Genomic DNA, 19,760 nt, shown 5'->3' with positions numbered 1-19,760 from the left:
TTTTACTAGGTGCACCAGTTAATTATGCGGATTTTTTTCAAGATGGAGTTACACATATGTTGATATAGATGCGATTTGATATGTATGAGATTTTGTTGTATTGCTCCTTCAGGTGACCACTTGTTCTGATCGATGGCACACACACTTTCTGAGCAGCACTTCAGAACGTACGAAGAAGTGGAAAATCAGGTCTCTGAATGGTCTGCCTCAAAACAAGAAAAGTTCTATTGGGATGGTACCCACAAGTTACCTGAAAGATGGGGGAAATGTGTAGCTAGCTATGGACATTACTGTGAATAAAGCACTTTTGATGTTTCCCTTGAAATTATCCTGTTTTCTTTGATTACAAAATCTGCATTTTTAATCGGTATCTGCATTTTCAACCCGTCTGGTGAATACAGTGGGTGGGTTAATACTTCCCAGGCAAGACCTTTTAACGTGTCTTTAACTGGTTTTGAAGTGTGTGATGGTGCGTCATGAAGCAAAATTACTTTGCCATGTCTTCTGGCCCATTCTGACCGTTTTACGATCAGAGCATGGTTCAAATTGATTATTTGTTGTTGGTAGCGATCAGTATTAATGGTTTCACCTCGTTTTAGAAGCTCATAATACACCACACCTTCCCGATCCCACCAAACGCAGAGCATTGTCTTCTTTCCAAAGCGATTTGGCCTTGCAGTCAATGTTGATGGTTGACCTAGATAAACCCATAATTTTGTGGGTTTGGGATTTTCAAAATAAATCCGCTTTTCATCACCAATCACAATTTGATGCAAAAAAGACTTTCTTTTGTGCTGTTGAAGCAACATTTTATTGATGACTTTTTGGTTTTTCATTTGTCTTTCATTCAGTTGATGTGGCACCCATTTTCCTTCCTTTAAAATCTTTCCCATTGCCTGTAAACGATCGGAAATTGTTTGCTGAGCAACGTTTAATCTTTCTGTAAGGTGTTTTTGAGTTTGACACGCATCTTCACCCAATAATGCTTGGAATTGTTGGTCTTCAAACTTTTTCGGTTGACCTGGACGTTCTTGGTCTTCCACATCGAAATCATCACTTTTAAAGCGTTTAAATCAGCGTTCACAAGTATCTTGAGATAGAGCACGTTCACCATAAGCTTCCTGAAGTATACAATAACTTTCAGCAGCACTTTTCTTCAAAATAAAGTAATGAATTATAACTTCCCGCAAATGCTCTTTTTTTGGGCACGAAATTCGACATTTCTAAGTGTAAAAATATCTATGATGTTAACGCCTTCAGAAAATTTGACATATGAAGTTTTGAAGCTTGTTGTCAATACAACAAAATAGCATACATATCAAATTGCATATACATCAACATATGTGTAACTCCATCTATTGAAAAAAATCTACATTATTAACCGGTACACCTAGTAAACTCAAAGTCTCAAAATTCATAACTATTCCGAGCATACAGAGGCTTTAAGAAAAAACAAAGTTTCCACTTTTAAATAGTTAAAAAGCAGAATACATTTGTCCGTTACTTATGTCCTTGGGAACTACTTTACATCCTTTTTAAAACAAGGCAGGCCATAAATAAATAAATAGCTGAGAGGATCTGCTAACCAGGTTTTGTAGGTCTCTAAACTGAATACTTATATTCCTGGAAGGCAAAAGCAATTTCAGGAGGTTGAAAATACCTCAAGTAGATTTTATAAGTGAATACTTAACAAATGCTTTAAAAAATACCTTTAAAATAATTTACTTCTTCCAAGGAAAACAGAAAGCATAGACAGTATCACCCTACATTTTAAGAATACTTTCTGTTGAGAGAAGACACCTTAACTGGCAGTTCTAAAGATATATTTTAAGATTTGTTTAGTCTTGATTTTTAAGTGCAGTAATTCAAGGATGTCATCATGTCAGACCCGCAGGACGGTGATTTTGTGGCTGTGTTGTGTGTTTTTTTAAAATGTCCAGACATCTGTTCTTGAAGGTCTAGATTTAAACATTTTTTATTCCTGCTGCTGGGCATTTCTCAGACCAAGGCAGGCATGTGTTTCTGAGTATTTAGCTCAAGGTTCCCTCCAGGCCCAAAGATAGAAGCTCAGATAGAACCAGCAGTGGTTCAGGGGTCAGAGGTGCTGACTGGCCAACAGCTAGGCATGTCCACACCGGGCCTCTCGGCAGCTCTGCAGGGCAGTGGGCCGGTGGGAGGGGCCCGTGGCCCTACCAGCACAGCATCCAGGCTGTCTATCCCACTGGACTGTGATTTAGGATCATTCTCTGGGGGACACACACACCATCACACAAACCCCAGGAAAATCTAAACCCATGAATTATTCAGGAGGTGGCATTCTGAAGCCCATCTGTGTAGCTATGCAGATCAGCCTGGCTGCGGGGGTGCAGGCAATTACAGGCACAGGCAGGCAGCACGGGGCTGGCCCTGACCTCGGGGGCAGAGCCCAGGTTCCTAGGCTGCCTAGAGGGAGAGGGAGAGGGGAAGACAAGGGGAGCAGACTCACCCTGAGCCCTGCAGCTCCTCCAGATTGGATGCATTCCATTCAGAGCCCTGGGGGACAGAGCACACGGTTAAACCCCCGTGAGTGTCACACGTCAGCCTCAGACGGCTTACAGCCCGCATGGTGATGGTGAGTACACGGGCCCTTGGCCTCAGAGAACAGAGGTATCAAGGCAGGTTCCCGAGGCATCCACAGCACAACAGGGGAAGGGCAAGCTCAGGAAAACCTGTTCCCCTCTCACCACTTCCTTTCCTGAGTCGCCAGCAGGGTCCTCTCATGGGAGGCAGTGACCTCTGACCTCTGACTCAGGAGGGGGCACCTCCACAGACCTCTAATTACAGCAGAAATCAGCCTACCTTTTCCGGGAGGTCTTTCGGTAACATTAATATTCTGACCCGGAAATTCCACTTACAAAACCTTACCCCAATGAAATACCTAGAGTTTGCGCAGAGATGTATGTACAAAGAGACTTAAGGTTATTTACAATAACAAAATAGGGTAAACAACCCCAAGGTCCAACAGGGAGACATTAGTAAAACAAATGATGGCGGATCCACATGATGGAGCCATGAAGACAACTCATACTTTTGGAGGGTATTTCACAACACAGGGAAGCACCACATCATGACAACAAAAATTTAAAGGACACAAATCTACGTAAACACAAACAGTACGCCTCTTCCCTTTTCTTTTCCTTTTTAAAAAAGTTACACACACATGAAGAAAACCCAGGAGACAGAAAAATAAATATACCAAAATGCTAACTGTGACGACCTCTAGATTGCGAAATTAGGAATGCCTTTCATTTTCTTCTTCAGACTCACTTATATTCCCAACTTTCTGTAACATTTTAATTTAATACTTAAAAAATGGTATTTAAAAACAGAGAAAACCAAAACAAACCCTCCATTTCTGAGCATGCAAAGGACACAAAGAAAAAACCACCACTTTGCTCCTCAGAAATGCAAACAACATAGAATCACAAAGAGCAACAACCCTGCATGGTCCCCCCAGGAACTGCCCTTCCCAGAGGGTAGACCCCGCAGAGGCAGGGGCTTCAGGGACCTGCGGGGGACTGGCCACGTGTGGGTGCCAGTTGGATTTCCATGTTGGAGGGAGAGGCTCAAACACAGAAATTCCTTTGGTATCTCTCATGGAAAAAGTGACATAAAGCACCAACCACACGGAAAAGGAACTAACTAGCGCTTCTCTAAGGCTGCGAGCGTCTTCTTGCCGTGATCGCCACCTAGTGGGCAGACGGGCCGGCGGTGCCTTGTGCTGTCTCCACCAGAGAGAACCATCACCTCCGGAGACCAGAGGCCAGCGCTGCCACCCACATAGCTTTCATCTAGATACGGGCTTCAAGCCCACACATTTATAATCATCTTAACGTGAAATACGTATGCAGACATCTGTAAGTACATTAAGTATGTATATTTAACCCAGTAGCCGTCTCTCATGACACACGCATGTGGAGGACCATCAGGCCGGGGAGCGGGAGCTGGGCCTGGAGGGGCGGGCTTTCATTACTACGCTGCGCTGCCTCTAATTTTAGTAATGTGCCCTCTCCTACAGTCTCTGACTTTGAAAACTTGCCAGTTGCCTTCTATGGAGATTTACAGCTTTAAGAAAATCTGAGCGGGCGATGGAGGCTGCATCACTGGGCTCTGCGGACAGCCACGGCTGCCTGGCCACGCAGAGGGGAAGCTGCGCTCCAGGTGTCTGTCCGGTCTGCCTTCTGTGCTATTTCTCACGTCTCAGGATTCCCGGGCATAATTCTGGGGTTTGGTGAGCATGCTCCCTTTAGTCACTGGGGGTTTTAGCCTGCAGCCCATTTGGAGGTATCTGGATGGGGCCTGTGCTAGCCCCTGAAGAAGAGATGGCAAGAGTCTGAAAACGGCTGCCAGTTAACTATCAAACACCCCCTCCCGCCCCCCCCCCTCGCCCCGCCCAGTCCAGCTGTGGCAACATCGTAAACATCGGGCTGGAGAGCAAACCACGAGGCTGCAGCCAGAGGAGGGGGGGGAGGGGGGTTCCCGTGAAAGTCAGGATGGAAGCTCCAGTAACTCGAGTTTCCCCCTCTCTGACCTGCTCTAAACAACCAAGGTCAGATTTATGTTCCCCAAGCCAGACCCCGGCGTGGGCTGAGCCGCTTACGAGGTAAAGGTGATCGAAGATGAGGGAGGGCTTGTCCATCTGTCCCAGGATAAGGAGCATCTCGTTGTCTATGAATTCCTTAAATTCTTTCAAGTTACAGTTCATCTGTTTCTCCAATTCGTTCCGGATCTGTGGAGTGGGAAACATTAGGAAAAGCGATTTGCTGAAGAAAACAGTTGTCACCGTCCAGAGAAGTACAGTCACAATGCAAACTGAGGCTGTTTGCCAAAAAGGTGTTTTTTGTGTTTTTTTTTTGCATTTTTTGTGCCGAGCGGCGCACGGGCGTGAGTGGTGGGAATGCAGGCTGCTCGGCCTCACAGTAAACCTGACACGGGGGGTAGTTTGTTATTTCACACAGGGAATCTGACTCCCAGGGGATCGTTTCTGTGTTGAAAGCACTTATATCTTTACAATTAAATATCAAACACTTCACAGTGCAAACCCCAAATCAGTTTCATCTTGCTTTGGAAGGTATCACAATATGATGTTGTGTATTACTAATAAATAAAAAGACTGTATCTAACTTTTCAAAATAGCCATTTCTACCTCTTAGATCTACCTTGGTTAAGCTGTTATTACCATGCATTGCATTCCTTGAACCAAAAGCAACTGGGCGGGGGGGGGGGAAGTGACCCAGAGACACTGCAAAGGCAGAAGGAAAGCAGTCCAGGGTTAGCGACGCGCTGGTGAGGCGATGTGGGGGAGAGGGCGCTCACAGGACCTGCTTCCTGTGCAATCTACGGGTCTCGTGCGATTCTCACTAAAGGCCTTACAGGGTCAGGGAGCCCAGGAAACTTGCCCAAGCCTCACAGCGGGCCCGTGGCAGGGCTCGGTTCGAATGAGAGTCTGACTCTGAGGCTGTGCTCTTTTCGCCAAGCCCTGCAGGAAAAAGCCTCCGGGAGTCAGTGCGTCGCTCGGAAAAGAAGGCCGGGTCTGGGCAGCAGGACAAAGGAGGCCCCGTGCCCTAAGGCCCAAGGAGAAGGGAAGAGCTCTCTTACCTCTTTGGAGGTCACGTTCTCTAGGTCCTGGCTCATCATGATGCTGCGGAGCTTGGCTTTGATGAGGCGCTCGGTCCTCGCCCCTTCCGTTGGCCTGGAGGGAAAGTAGGAAAGTGCAGAGCTTTATACAGGAAGCCTGAGGTCGGAGTTCACAGAGACCCCGGCGCTCCTGGGCTAACCAGAACGTGGCTTGGGACCACGGAGGTAACGTCTTGGTGTGTGTGTGTCCTGCGCTGTGTCCAGAGCTCCCTCCCACAGGAGCCTGCAGTGCCACAGAGCAACAGGGCACATGGGGGCTGGGACGCGCAGAGATGCAGTCACATCCACGTTTGTCTATAATTTCGAAAGTGAGGTGTGGTCGCAGACCTTCCATAGGCCACCCACAGGCCACCTGTCAGGGACCGCTGCATGAGAGGCTGGCTCTGGGAGAGGTGGTGCAACCACAGCAGGTGTGACATCGTGGGGACACAGAGACAGGCACAGGGCGGGGTGGGCGGGGGTGAGGAGGCAGCGCACTCACTTGTCGACAAACAGGGCCGGGGAGTCGGGCCGCGTGGACTCCAGGTCCTGCATGGCGTTCCACTCGTTGATGCAGCTCTGCTCGGAGCCGATGCAGCTCTCGTAGTAGGTGGCCCAGAGGAGAGCCACGCCCCCGGGGAAGTAGTTGTGCCTTCGCGCCACTTCGCAGGCCTTGTGAAGGACCTGCAGGGCGGACCTGGGGTGAGGAGGGCAGAGGGTCAGGCCTGGGAGGCACAGGCGTGCTGGCTGTTCCCTTCAGCAAAGGGTTTTAAATGGGGCGGGAAGGGCAGGTCAGACATGACTGGCTCCTGGGGCTCCCGGCCTGCCAGGCCACATGGCTAGTCTCCGTGACACACGCACTGACCCAAGAGCAGATAGAACATCCTTCATCTTTCCCAGCAAGGAAACAAAAGCGTCCTAATTCTCCCCACCCGCTGGTTCACACACCACTTTACAGTCCACTGATGGACTCCCAAGGATTGAGGTGACTTCCGAGGCTGTGGGCATCTTAAGCGCAGGAGCAACAATTAGCCTCGCTGCTGGAAGGGAACTCATTACTATGCAGCAGAGACATTTCACTGCTTTCTAATAGCTTCTAACCCCCTCCCATCAATGTTTTAACAGCTTAGATCTCCTAAGGAAAGGAGTTCTGGAAAGTCATTTTAATGCAGAATCCAACTGAAGAAGAGGTTTGGGAAGGCGCTGGGACAGGAGGAACAATATTAAAAATGTATGTTATAATGGTCCATTTAGTCATTCTTGTTTTACTTCTTTTAACAAAAGGATTGTGGTACTTTTCTCAGCGAATGGGTGCGCTAGGTTTGGGGGAGGGTGGAAGAGCGCAGCCCTGGGTGGAGGGAGAGCCAGCAGAGAACGCGCAACATGGGGTAAAAGCCATGGCGGTCCGCGTGCCTTTACCAACCGTACACGGCTGCAGGCTGGTTGAGGGAACCAACTTGGGCTGGGTGTTTACGAAATCTAGCTCTGGTTCTGAAGTTTTGGAAAAGCACGTGGGCCTGTAGAAAAAGGGATAAAAATATCGCCCAGGGACACAGAGAACATCTGGGGCACCTAGGGAATTATGGTCTCACGACTGCCCCCCAAACGATCCTGGACAGCCTGCAGAGTGAGCAGCAGGAGAGATAGCAGCGAAGCCCGTGGCAGACTCCTGCAAAGCTCTCGCTGTCCTGGACGAAAAACTGGGCAGACGTCTTCTCGCAGGCGCCACCAGCTTTCTCCTGCGCCTTTTCCAGATTATTCGAGACCGGCCGAGGAGTTTGCTGCATGCGTGGGTGGTGCAACCCTCTAGGGACGAGGAAGGCTCTAGGATGTGTCGCGAGTTCAGGGAAGCTCTGGACATGAGTCATTTTGCTCAACGAAGCCCTGACCCATGGGGACCTCACCCTTAAAGCAGAATGTCTGGGAGGCCTTGCACCTAACCAGGCCCCTGCATGCTGTAGAAGGCATCCCCAGCCCAGCACTCTGTGAGGACGCCCTCCCAGCTCCCCTCGGTGTAACACATGGCTTTGTTTTGTGTTTATGGCCACCTCCCTCCACAGACTTTAAACTCCACGCGGAGAGGAATTACGTCCATTTCACGCCTCCCAAGATGCTCAGCGCCTAGCAGAGTGCCCTTCCCTTCCTGGTGCAATCTGAATGCCTACTGTGTGCCAGGTGCAATGAGCAGGTGAGTTCATGCTGGAATGACATCTGTCAGGAGGGACTGAACGTACATATGCAAAAACAACACACCTTCCACAACAAAAATCGACCAAACTAAAAAGTTGCCAGAGGACAAACTAGACATTTTTCCAAAGAAGATATACAAATGGCCAATAAGCACATCAAATGACGCTCAACATTAATTAATTAGGGAAATGCAACCAAACCATAATGAGGAACCACTTCACATCCATTAGTATATAAAAAAAAAAACCCACCAGAAAAGAACAAGTGTTAACCAGGATGTGGAGGAAGTGAAATCCGTGTGCACTGCTGGTGGGACTGTCAAATGGTGCCGCTGCTGTGGAAAACAGTTTGGTGGTTCCTCAAAAAATTAACCATAAAATCATCATGTGATCTAGAAAGTCCACTTCTAGGTACATGCCTAAAAGAAATGAAAGCAGGAACCACAAACAGATGCTTTGCTCACCAATATTCACAGCAGCTCTACTCACAATAGCCAAAAGGTGGCAACAACTCAAAAGTCCACCCACAGACGAGTGGATAAAAAACCGTGGCATAGCCCTATCACGGAGCAGCATTCAGCCACGAAAAGGAAGGAAATTCCGACACATGCTACAGCATGGATGCACCCAGAAAGCATGATGCTAAGCGCAAGATGCCAGAGGCAGGGACAAAGGATTCCACTTACACGGGGGACCCGAACAGGCAGAGACAGAGGAGAACAGAGGTGACCAGGGGCTGGAGGAAGGGGGGTGGGGAGTTTGTGGCTAATGGGTACAGAGTTTCTGTTTGGGATGACGGAGAAGTTCTGGAGATGGATGGTGGTGATGGCTGTCCAACACTGTGAACATACTTAATGCCGCTAAATCACACACTTAAAAATGGTTAAAGTGGTCAGTTTTGTCATGTAAAGCCTGTCCTATGTACAAAGCAAATGTACCTAAAACCCCTAGCAGGGGGTTTTCTAGTCCCGCTGTCAGCCGGGAAGCTATTTCTAAGGAGCTGAAAGTCCCTAAAACCACACTCACCACATGGCCTGGACAGATACGGGCTTGAAGACGTGCATCCTTCCTGCTGTGCTCACGCTGAAGCCACTGAGTGGAAAACAAAAAGAGAGCGCGGTGAGAAACCAGGCCCACCGGGGACACTCTGCCTCATGCCGTCGGATGAGGGACCACAGGCCGGCTGCATCAGAGGAGGGTGAAGATGGGCTCTCCATCCCGGAAGACTCGTTCTCAATCCCGCAACGCGACGTCTACCAAAACGGAAACCCCGGCACAGGGTGCGAGGCTGTGACAGCATTCGACCCCGTCTCGTTCATGCTTTGCAATGGGCCAACCCACCTGCTATGTCCCATCAATATTTTTTTTGGAATTGCATGGGAAATATATGAATGGGAGACAACATTTAAAACAGGAAAACATTACTATAATCCTATGTCTTTGAGAAATCACATGTTTGTTTCTCCCCGTTCCATCTGAGGCGGCAGAACCTTCACGGCTGGGATCCCAGCAGGGACAAGGTCCCATCCTGCCTCCTTCCGCCCCTCGCAGAGCCCATGTGTTCCCCTGGGGGCACACGTATGAAGAGCCCGATGGCCCTTTCTCTCATCTTCCTGTCCAGAACGAACTAAACGATTCCTCCTCTGCAGCCCCCCTGTTGGTTGTCCCTGCACCCCCAAAACGGTGAGCTCCTGCTGTGTCACATTTCTCTGTGAGCTTTCAGGGACCAGCCCCAAATGGAGGGCACGGTGTGGGTATTCATGGACCAGAGACAGGTACATGAATGAATGAACGAATGAATGAATGTCCGCTGACTGCTGCTCTTGACCGTCACACAGCAGCAATCCCCTGTCACGTGCTTCTGTGGCTCCTTCATGACCCAAACTCCCCACACAACGACCAGGATGTCCCTTTCCTCGTGTGGCTCATTGGGGCGGGGAGGGGGAGGCAATAGTACTTCTCTTGATGCAACAGACACGTCATACACACATACGGTTCTTTTGCTAATGATCACCCAGCGATGCCCACACAACTCGTGTTCCGGAGTTTACAGCGATTAAAGAATCTTTTCAAGAGAACTGCTTACCCATCGCCATCAAGGTGGATTTTCGTGTCGCTCCACAGGCGGAGAACCATCCCAATGGTGCAGCTTTTACTGCGCGGGAGGAGAGGAAGACGTCCAGGGTTAGAGTCACATTTACCTGTGACCTGCTTACACGCTACTTCCCTGTGTCTTCACCCAGCCCCTGACCTGGCTGGGTCCAGCTCCCGGGTGTGGACCTGGGAGCTGCTCGTAGGCTGTGTGTAGGGACTGCTCACCGCTGCTTCTAGAAGACACGGGGCTGCGATGGCCCCACCAGAGGGAGTTGCCAGTGACCTCAGCTTGGAGACAGTCACAGGGTTCTCTGACCCCACGGTTTGATGTGGTTGCAGCTTCATAAACACCAGGTCTCAGCTGCAGCTCTCAGGGGAAAAGGAGCAACCAGCTGGCCACACGACCTCGCTGCAGCAGGGGTGAAGCCGCCGATGGCTGGCGCACTCCTGGCGTGAAGCCATGCGCACTTGGGGGGACACAGACGAGTGGAGGCAGCCAACCCAGGCTCCGGTCCTGGGGTGAGGGAGGAGGGCAGCGTGCCAACACCATTACCGGAGTTCGGTGCCAGACCTCTGTTTCTCTACCTTTTGTGCAGCTGCTGTTTCAGAACCAGCTTAATCTGCTTTTGTTTTGCCCATCCTCACGGTGAAATGATACTTGAGAGACTGGCGCCGCTGGAGCGCGCCGGGGGAACGAAAGGGCTTATCACGGGGGCTCCTCGGATTCTTAGGAACATTCTTCAGGAATCTGAAGGAGTCGGCTGTGAGGAGCCGCTGTGACTGTGCCAAGACCAGCTCCACAACCTCCAGGGATCTCCAGCTTACATCTCTGCTGCCACTCAGCAGCCCGCCCAGGGAGTAATGTGACAAGCACGCGACTGTGCAGACAGGGAGCCCTGGGCTCACAGGGCAGCTCTCCCTCCGGGCATCTGCGACCCTGCCCCTGCCGGACTCTTCCGGCCTTTCCTGTTAGGCCGATTCTCGTCCCACCCTGCAGTCCTCCCCGTCCTCGATGGGCTAATTCCACTTGCTTTGCAGAGCTGCAAAGTAAAACTTGTGCTGAGGCTCACAGCTCCTGGAACTTCTCGGCTGTGACAGTGCTGGGGCGAGGCAAGGAGGGGACCCCTCAGAGCCCCAGACCGACACGTCCCTTCCCCTGGACTTGCCCAACTGCCCGCTCATCCTTTGAGACCTGGCTTAGCAACTGCATGTTCCAGAGGCCTTTGGCATGACCCCTCTACACCCACCCCTCTCCTGTGCTCCACGCCCCACCCCACCCCCGGCCCCGTACGTCTCTGCATCCCTGAGCCCCCACCCCAGCATCTGATGTCGGCTCTTCTTCACTGAGCTCACAGGCTCTCTGAGGTCAAGAACAGTGTGTCCTGCTGCTGCTTTGTTTACCTGGGCCTTGCCTGTTGCCTCATACACAGGAGAATGCAAATTGTTTGCTTAATGAATGAGAAGATTAATGAATGATGACTAAGGGGAGCCCATTTCATCTAGTTTTAACAAATCCAGGCTTTGCAATGATCTCACCTGTATTAACTTATCCTGGATGCAAGAAGAGCCACTAGCCTTCCTTTCACACAAATAATAGGGCCTATGATACAACGAACTTGGCCTCTAGTTATTGGGAAATTCCAAACCTCTCTGAGCCTCTGGCCCAGGACCGTCTCCCAGTTTGGGAATCGGTGGGACAGCAACACTGGATAAGGCCCTCGACACGCTGCCTATCAAGCACCTGGAAGGCGTCCTCCCTCCTCACTGGGCTGGCTCCTGCACTGACTGGGTGTTCACCGCCGCCGTCACCTCCTCCAGGAAGCCCTCCTGGCTAAGTGCCCTCGTCTCCAGCACCCCGATGGCACCCAGTGTTAGACCTCCAAGCACAGTGTCGCTTCCTTTCCTCTCAGGAGACCCTGAGCTCAGAGCAGAGACTGGAGCTGGCAGAGCGCCGCACACAAGAGCGGAAATGCCGTGCCCTGCTGTTCCTGGTCACCCCGCCACCCCACCATCGTGCATCCCACTGTCAACCCCCAAGGATACAGGGCCACAGGAATCTTTTTCCAGCAGCAACTCTTGTCCCATCAGACTCACCTCTCCTTGCTGGAAAAGTCGACGCCCAGCAAGATGCTCTCCTCCGTGTCCTGGCGCCCACTGCTGTCCACCACCACCATGTACCGGACCCGCTCCGCCCAGGCGCTCTCCAGGCGCACGGCCTGCAGGGCAGAGAGGCTTTCACGGCCCACCCTCCCAGGTCATGCCCCCTTCCTCCACCCAACCAAGGTCAAGGACATCTGCTGCCTATCTTTCCCCTGTGAGTTTAGGCTTTCAGGTGAGATTCTCAGGCATAGGAGCCGCATCTCATTTATACCCCAACACGAGGGACAGTGTCTGACGTGGGGGGGGGCTCCCCAAGTGTGTTAAATGGGTGAATAATAAAATCCAGACACTGAAGATGCCGACTCAGCACAGACTGTTAGACTGACAGAGACCCCCTACATCCTTTCTCTGGACCCTCTGGGCACCGAGAAGCAAACTCCGCGTTGGCTTTTGTGAACAATTGGGGAGAATTTGCTAAAATATAAAAACTCACATACCCCCCTCCCCCACCACCCCACTCACTGCTCATCAGTAATTCCCTACCAAATTTCACAATTAAAAATTAAAACTTGCCACTCTCGTCTCTTCTTACCAGCTTGATTCTATCTTCACAACGCAGAAGGTTGATCATCACTTGCAGATGTTGGGGCAAGTCACCTATGGGACCAACAAATCAAGTTCACACAGTAGGAAAATGCCGTTTGATTCAGAGGAAGGACACGTTTTATACAGAGTGAGCAAAGCTTGAGCATTTGCTTGGCTATATGTATTACTGTTAAGACATTAACAATGGTTCAGTTCCTATCAGAGCAAAACCGATAGCAAATTCAAAAATAAAGGTTCTGTTTATAGCTTTATTGTACTAGAAGTCACCGCAAGTAATCGTTATAGCGACTATACACTGAGCACCTACGAGGAGGTAAATATGTTACCTGCATAAATTTTAAATTCCATAACCTCCAAGGTACTGGTATGTGATGCCCATTTTAAAGATGAGGAAACTGAGGCTCAGAGGTTGACCATGACAACACAGTCAGTTCCAGAACTGGGATCAGAAGCCAGGCCCTTTCCCCACACCATACTGCCTCCTTGTGTAGAACAATTGTTGTCCTGTCTTAAGATAGACTTAAATCTTGATGACAAATATCATTATGTGAAAATATTGATTGAGCCTTGGTGTTTGTTATCAATTGTAAGATACAAAATTCTAACCCCAGCACTCAGATCCAAAATGAAGCTGGTGACTTGAGGTTGGACAAACAAAATGATCACAGCGACGAGAAAGCTGGCCCCAATGGCTAGCTGCTTTCACCTGCTGTTCAGGGTCAGAGTCTTTCCAGCTGACATTCAACGTGTGCTGCCCGTCCCAGAAGTCCCAGGACCGCTACCCACAAGTAAGTTTTCTCGAGTCTTCTTTTCAAACTGCCTTTGGTTTCAGAGTCAATCACCAGAGAATACCAGTGTATTTACTTTATAGGCATTCCTTATTGGGTTGCGTTTGAACCTAAATTAATACTCGGTTTGATCCCTACACTACCACTTCCCTATTTCCTCAAACCAAACTGACCATTAAAAGATAAAGACTTTCCATCTCAGTGCGTGCCAAGGGCTCGTAAAGGCATTCCCCTAACGAGGCTGGCTGGAGCTCTCTTTGCCGTGTGAAAGTAACACATCCTGTTACAGAAAGTTTGGAAACTAGAATTAAAAAAACGTTATCAACACCTAGAGACAACCAGCGTCGTGGCTTCATTCTACCTGAAGACCAGTTAAGAGTCTCTCTGTTGGGCAGGGGTTCCTTTGGCCCCTGGCTAAACAGATGAAGATCTCACTCGGTCTACCCCTGGGTATCCTCTTTTCCCAGCTATGGGGTGCAAGAAAGGGGGGAAGGATACACAGTCTGGACACATGTTGCTTAACAAGGCTAGGCAGGCTGTCAGGTGCTCATGCCAGATGTGTCACTGAACTTTGTCTTGGCAAAGTTTAATAATTACTATTTTTTCATTCCACTGTCTTTTATAAAAACGGATTTTTTTTTCTTTCGGTATTACAGAGAATGTATGTATGTGTGGTGGGGGGGGGGGGGGGCAGGGCGTGGAGAGAAAGAAATTCTCCAAATGAGTTTTCCAAATGCTCGGGGAAGTGACAGCACCCCCAGACTACGTATAGAGCACCCCAAGGTGGCTGTTTCAAGGGCACAACCCCTGACTATAGCGTATTCTGGGGCGTTTGTTTAGAAAGCCCTACTTCAACTGAAAATACGCAGCTACCTGATAAACTGTAAGTAGGGCATCCTAACACCCAAACCCAGTGCTGCCGACCCCTCACTCGTCAGGTAGACACCAGGCTCAGAAGGGCTGCTTGCTCCCGGCGCCACCTGGAAACCACGCCTGGCCGGCCTGCGCAGAAGGGCTTCTCCCTGTACCCGTGATCACAGCCCTGGTCCCACTATTTCTCTGGCCTTGAAAACCGATGCGTGGCTCACCACCAGGAACGGGGGGTCCCTCCCGCGGCAGAGAAAACGCGTTCCCATGGAAGAGCATCGACTCACCCGCATGCTTGTGGGGATGCTGCAGGCTTCGCTGGCCTTGAGGGCTGCTTCCCTGTTGCAAGAAGAGGGCTGCTCCTTTCACCATGAAAAAGCTCTCACTTAAGCTGGGAAGGATGAAACCGGAGCAGGTTAGGCTGGGCCTCAGAGAGGGAAACGGGCAAAGACGTGCGACAGAGCTGAAGAGCTGGGGTGCGGACCAAGAGCACGTAGTGCTCAAGTGGGATAACAGAGCTTCTGGAAGCATTTCGCAGGGCTGCCTGCCCGGCTGCGCTACAAGCTTGCCGTGGAGAGTGCGCGTACGGAAACGTCGCTTCCGCTCAAACACTCGGGTTCTCCGGTTCCACGTGGGCTCTGCCGGGCCGAGAGCCCCCTCCTGCAGGACCCTGTGAGGGATCTCACTGGGATGCAACAGCCTCTAGAAACAGGGCCCGACCCTCTGCTGGGGGCAGGCGCTGCATCTCTCGTAGTCTTGCTGCTGACCTGTTTCTAACTCCGTGTCTCCTAACAGCTTCACTGCTCCTTGAGGCCTTCCTCTGATGAAAGCCAAGGGAGAGGAAGGGACACTGTCACTGTGTGTTTGCATCTGAGAGAAGCTGAGTGGCTGCTGACCTGGGGTTTAATTTAGTCAAGGGTGCTGTGCCCACTGTCACTGCAGAAAACCTCCAGTCGACCCAATGAATTTCTCAGCAGAATGAATCTTGGGTCTCTTGTTATTTTAACTACCGAAAACATTCACATTCAACCTATAACTTAATAATTTGCAATTAACAGGTTTTCAAGGTTTCCAAATGCTCTAAAAAAATCTTTAGCTTATGCAGAAATTAAACCTGCATCAAGTGGTAGACTGCATTATCTGTTAATTACTTCCAATTATTCAAAAATAGTCAACTCTGAAAACTACCCCAAAAATACTCCAAAATTATTAACTGTTTTTTGAGGGGTTGGACTACTTATGATTATCTTCTTTCTACCTGTTAGTATCTTCCAAATCTTCTACACTGAGCAAATATTAACTCTTTTAAATGACTATTTTTGTTTGACTTTCATAAGTAATACAAAACATGTACAACATGTTATCATGAAAAAAAACATTTTATTTTTATTAATTTCACGAAAGATCACAAATTTTAGTTTAAATGTTAGGAAACTGTAAAAATGATCAATTCTCTCTTGAGCAGCCAATTAATATATAAATGATGTGAAAGGAAAACCTCTTAAGAAAATGCGGCACTTTTTTTGTTTGAACAGAGAGCAAATCAGTTCCTGAGAGCAACACAACAATGTCTTTGGTAACATAAGAAAGCAAGATCCCCTCTGCCCCAGGCATCCACTGTGAGTGAGTAAACCTTCTAATCCTGGAATAAGAAAGTCAGCCACGTCTAACAAGTAACTCTAGGTGCTAAGAAAACTCACCACACAAACTAGCAAGTCAGCCAGCGGATCCTGGAATCAGACACGGCTATCTCCCAGAGCGCAAGCCCACAATCCTATCTGCTGGTTCGCCTGGTTGAATTCCCATGCTAAAAATAGGGGCTGCTCAAATATCAAATAGGAAGGCCCCGTCTGCCTCTTACTTGGGCCTCTGAATTGCTGATAACCGGCTTTACAGATTTTGTAACACCAATACTGTACATCTGTACAACTTCTTTATTTATGACGGCGAATGTACTGCCAAGCCATCCTTCCTACCTATTCGTCATGTGTGTGTGCTGCCAGGGACAAGTGCTGAGGAGCCCAGGATTCCAAATGATGGAGGGAATGAGAGGCACCCTCCCTTTGCCGTCCTGCTCTCACCCATGGGAGGCAAGAGGCTCTCTAGCACCCACCTGGCCCACCTGAAGTCCAGGTTGTCGTATTTTAGCAGGCGGCAGAGTCACCCAGCACGCTTCCATCACCCTTCTCGTTTGTCACCCTCTCCTTCCTTAACATTTCACAAGCAACCTTGTTTTCAGAACTGCTCTGTTTCAGACACAGATCAGTCACTACTGATTCTCAGTGAAATCTGGAAGAGCTGCCCAAGGGACCCCAAAACCCACGAAAGAAACGCAGCCACCAGTTCGTCGCAGCGGCCGGGGAACATTTTTTTTCAAGGCAACATCAGCCTCTTTTGTTCCTGGGTTAAAAACAACAACACAAAAACAACCCCAGAAAAACAAAAATCCGCACTGACCCAAACGCCAAGCGCTCTGGAAACAGCCAGCCATGAACCGTGACCTTCGCCTTGGAAATCGCGGGCAAAAATTCCCCTTGGTTTCCCTCACACTTCCTTTGGAAAAAAAGGGGAACAATGCAAAAGAATAGGCTGGTTTTATTCTGTGATCGCTGACTAGGCCAGTTGTTCCTCAGGGTCCCTGAGACTGATAAAGAACCAGGGCCTCCCATCCACACGAGGCTGGGGGGTGGGGTGGGGTGGAGGGGGGGCGGCGTAGGGATAGCTGCCTGTATGGGGCCCTGTCCTCCTCCCGCCACTCGTCGCAGGCGTGTACTGGAGAGGAGACTGGAAGCTGCGGGCAGCCCTGCGCCCTCGCCGGCGCCTGGGAGACGGCGAGAGGACACAGCACGAGGATGGCCGCACAAGATGACTCTCGGGCCAAGAGGCCGCACAGCCAGGCAGTCACAGGGTCAGGAAAACAAGACACAGATGTTTCTCCCACCCTGTTTCCCGGCTTCTGTGCCGAGATCACTGCAGGCCCAGAGTCTAGGCGCCCTCCTCTGCGTGGCTGCTGCGAACACTGTTTCCCACCGCCAGGGCGCCGTCGGGGGGCTCTGCCGGGCCTCTAAGCCCCAGAGGCAGCGTACCCCGATTCATGGGTCTCCAGGCGCCCCTCTGGGGAAGGAGACCCTGTAACAAACCCACTTTGGCCATGGCACACTCCTTCCTGGGTACTCGGGGCAGGCAGCACAAACCCACCAACCACCCATCCCGGCTACAGAAAAGCTGCATCTCCTCGAAGATGCTGGCGTCCTAAAAAGAGCAACTCAAGTTCCAGGTCAGACCCAGACAAACAAAACTGAACCGTTTCCCTCCGTCGCTGTAAGGAACATCTTGAAGTAACAACAAAGCCAGCCCCTGCCCTCCTGACCCCCACCCCCAACGCTGTTATCTCCACAGACAAGCATGTTCTCAGACACTGGCTCCTGCCGCTTTGGCCGCCGCCGCCTCCGCAAGATTAAAGTCTCTACAAGGCACTGAAGACGGAGAGAAAAACCTCCATCGTTGCTCCTCAAGAAAACCCCAGCCCTCAGAGCATCAGAAGCCACTCATCCCGTCACCTAGCCGGGGCAGGAGAACAGAGACCAGCAGGGGGTACGTACTAATTTGGGCTGGAAACCTCTGAAGAGCAGAAGTAAGGAGGTGGCTGAAGGGAGACGCAGAAATCGGTAAAACAAAAAAGCTTCATGGCGGCGGTGATCACATGGTTGGCGACCCCGAGCCCCCGCCTCCCACGCCCCAGGAGAAGGCAGGCAGGTGAGGAAGAGGCTGGCGTCCTTCGGCGAGGAGTCCTCAGCCTCGGACGATGCTCCCGCCCAGAGAGCAAATGGCTCTGGTGGCACTCTCGTCTCCCCCTGATTTTTGGGTTGAAAAAGGCCCTTGTCCCTGCACGTCCTGATGAAAGGGCCATTCAGAGGGAGCCAGGCAGCTGAAGTTCCTCTAATCACTTTCCTCCCACGCCGTGGGGTGGCCTCAGCAGCGGGCCAGAGGGTGCGCATCAGCAACTGGGAGGGAAAACAGCTGGCCGCCCAGGCACACGTCCGTGTGACCGGACCCGTGCTGGCCGCCATCGTCACGCTGAGGGATTTCTGTTTCTTTCAGAACACCATCCACTCACCCAGCCGTGACCGTGGGCAGCTGCCACAGTTACCGGGCACTTGCAAAAGCACGTTTACGTTCTGGAAATTCTGCAGTCGTGCTAACTGCTCCCTGAGGAGGCAAGTCTGGGGAGGGGGCGTTCCAGGTAGAGGGACGCTCCTGTGTGCACGTGTGAGAAATGCAGGCAGGATCCTCAGGACAGGCCAGGCTGCGCAGGTAAAGCAGGTCCGAGTCCCGGAGGGCCTGGCCCAAGACCCCACCCACAGGGGCCAGCCGGGAGCTGTCTGCTTTTAGCGCTTCTTTCAGCCGGGGAGGTAAAGTAAGGGTACGAATAACCATAGTGCAGGCAGGATGGGATCCTACCCTAAGAGAGGAGCTCCCCCAGCTCCCAAATGCTCACAAAAGGATTAAGTGAAACACAGACACAACGATTCTTATTTGGCAGCTGAGGATACAGCCTGCCCAGGAGCAGGCAACTTGACGAGATGGGATTAGACAAGTATGTTTGCCCCACGTCCACCTTCTCAATCCCTGGACTGCCCGTCGTCCCTGCCCGTCCAGACGGCTAACTGCAACGCGGCTGGTTCCGCTACAGCACACGTCACCGAGAAGTCGGAACCCGGACTCGGCTCCAGTGCTGGTTCCCAGCACGTGGAAGCATCGCTTGCAGGACACAGAGAGAGGAATTATGCAGGAAACAGGCCTCAGGAAGAGAAGCCTCGGCGTCAGAGTTCCTCCACCAGCCTGGGGATAGGCGGAAGGCTCGGGGGGTGGGGGGCACCCCAATCACCCTGCCCACGGCCACCTGCACGGGACACATCCTTCCGTCCTTCCGACTGAGTGGGAATCCTGCAGAGTGGGTGGCACGGCCACATCGGCCGAGCTGCTTCCCATCAACAAGCATTGCATTACTGTCATTACCAAGCTCCTGCCACGTGGCAGGGGCTGTGCCAGGCACTTAGCTATGCGTGGCGTCCAGCTCCCACGGCTCGGAGGGGCAGGCATGCCTTTCTCCATGTGACAACTGCAGGGAGCCCGTCAAGCTCCTGAAAGAGTGTCCAGGACAGCCTCGTTTTTAACCAATTCCCTGACTGATTCTGGTACACACTGAAGTTTAAGAAAATAAAATACACGGGTCTGGGTTGTGATTCGTGGTTTACTACATATGTATGTTCTGATATTCACTTACAGGATTCTGTTCATTCGTTCAAACAGCAAATATTTGCAGACTAAGAAGTACACGCTAAGCCACGCCCGTGCACGTGTCCACCAGGGCTAAGGTAATGACCCTCTCCAAGGGACGGGTGTATGTTTGGGTGGTTTGGGTGTGTGCCAGGCCACTTAGAAACTTAATTCCTTGAAA

The 19,760-nt window shown here is 50.8% G+C and overlaps 1 protein-coding gene across 2 annotated transcripts in view; it reads right to left on the bottom strand.

Moving 5' to 3' along the window:
- SSH1 (slingshot protein phosphatase 1) overlaps positions 1-19,760 on the bottom strand; it is a 50,729-nt gene that overhangs the window by 11,783 nt on the left and 19,186 nt on the right. Inside the window, exons 3-11 of one of the 2 annotated variants that reach the window (XM_070400261.1) lie at positions 14,587-14,690; positions 12,631-12,695; positions 12,033-12,154; positions 9,931-9,999; positions 8,871-8,936; positions 6,158-6,352; positions 5,638-5,731; positions 4,640-4,768; positions 2,486-2,532 (exon numbers count right to left, since the gene is read on the bottom strand). In XM_070400261.1, coding sequence (XP_070256362.1) covers positions 2,486-2,532; positions 4,640-4,768; positions 5,638-5,731; positions 6,158-6,352; positions 8,871-8,936; positions 9,931-9,999; positions 12,033-12,154; positions 12,631-12,695; positions 14,587-14,690 — 891 coding nt within the window. Of the gene's footprint in view, positions 1-2,485; positions 2,533-4,639; positions 4,769-5,637; positions 5,732-6,157; positions 6,353-8,870; positions 8,937-9,930; positions 10,000-12,032; positions 12,155-12,611; positions 12,696-14,586; positions 14,691-19,760 lie in introns of those variants that run through there. The other variant, XM_070400262.1, reaches the window with a different exon arrangement.

The sequence above is a fragment of the Myotis yumanensis genome, unplaced genomic scaffold, assembly GCF_028538775.1.
Source record: "Myotis yumanensis isolate MYYU_CA2020_CCGP unplaced genomic scaffold, mMyoYum1.0.hap1 SCAF_19, whole genome shotgun sequence".
Lineage (NCBI taxonomy): Eukaryota > Metazoa > Chordata > Mammalia > Chiroptera > Vespertilionidae > Myotis > Myotis yumanensis.
Note: the sequence above shows the minus strand (reverse complement) of the source record. Positions and strands in the feature narration are given on the sequence as shown.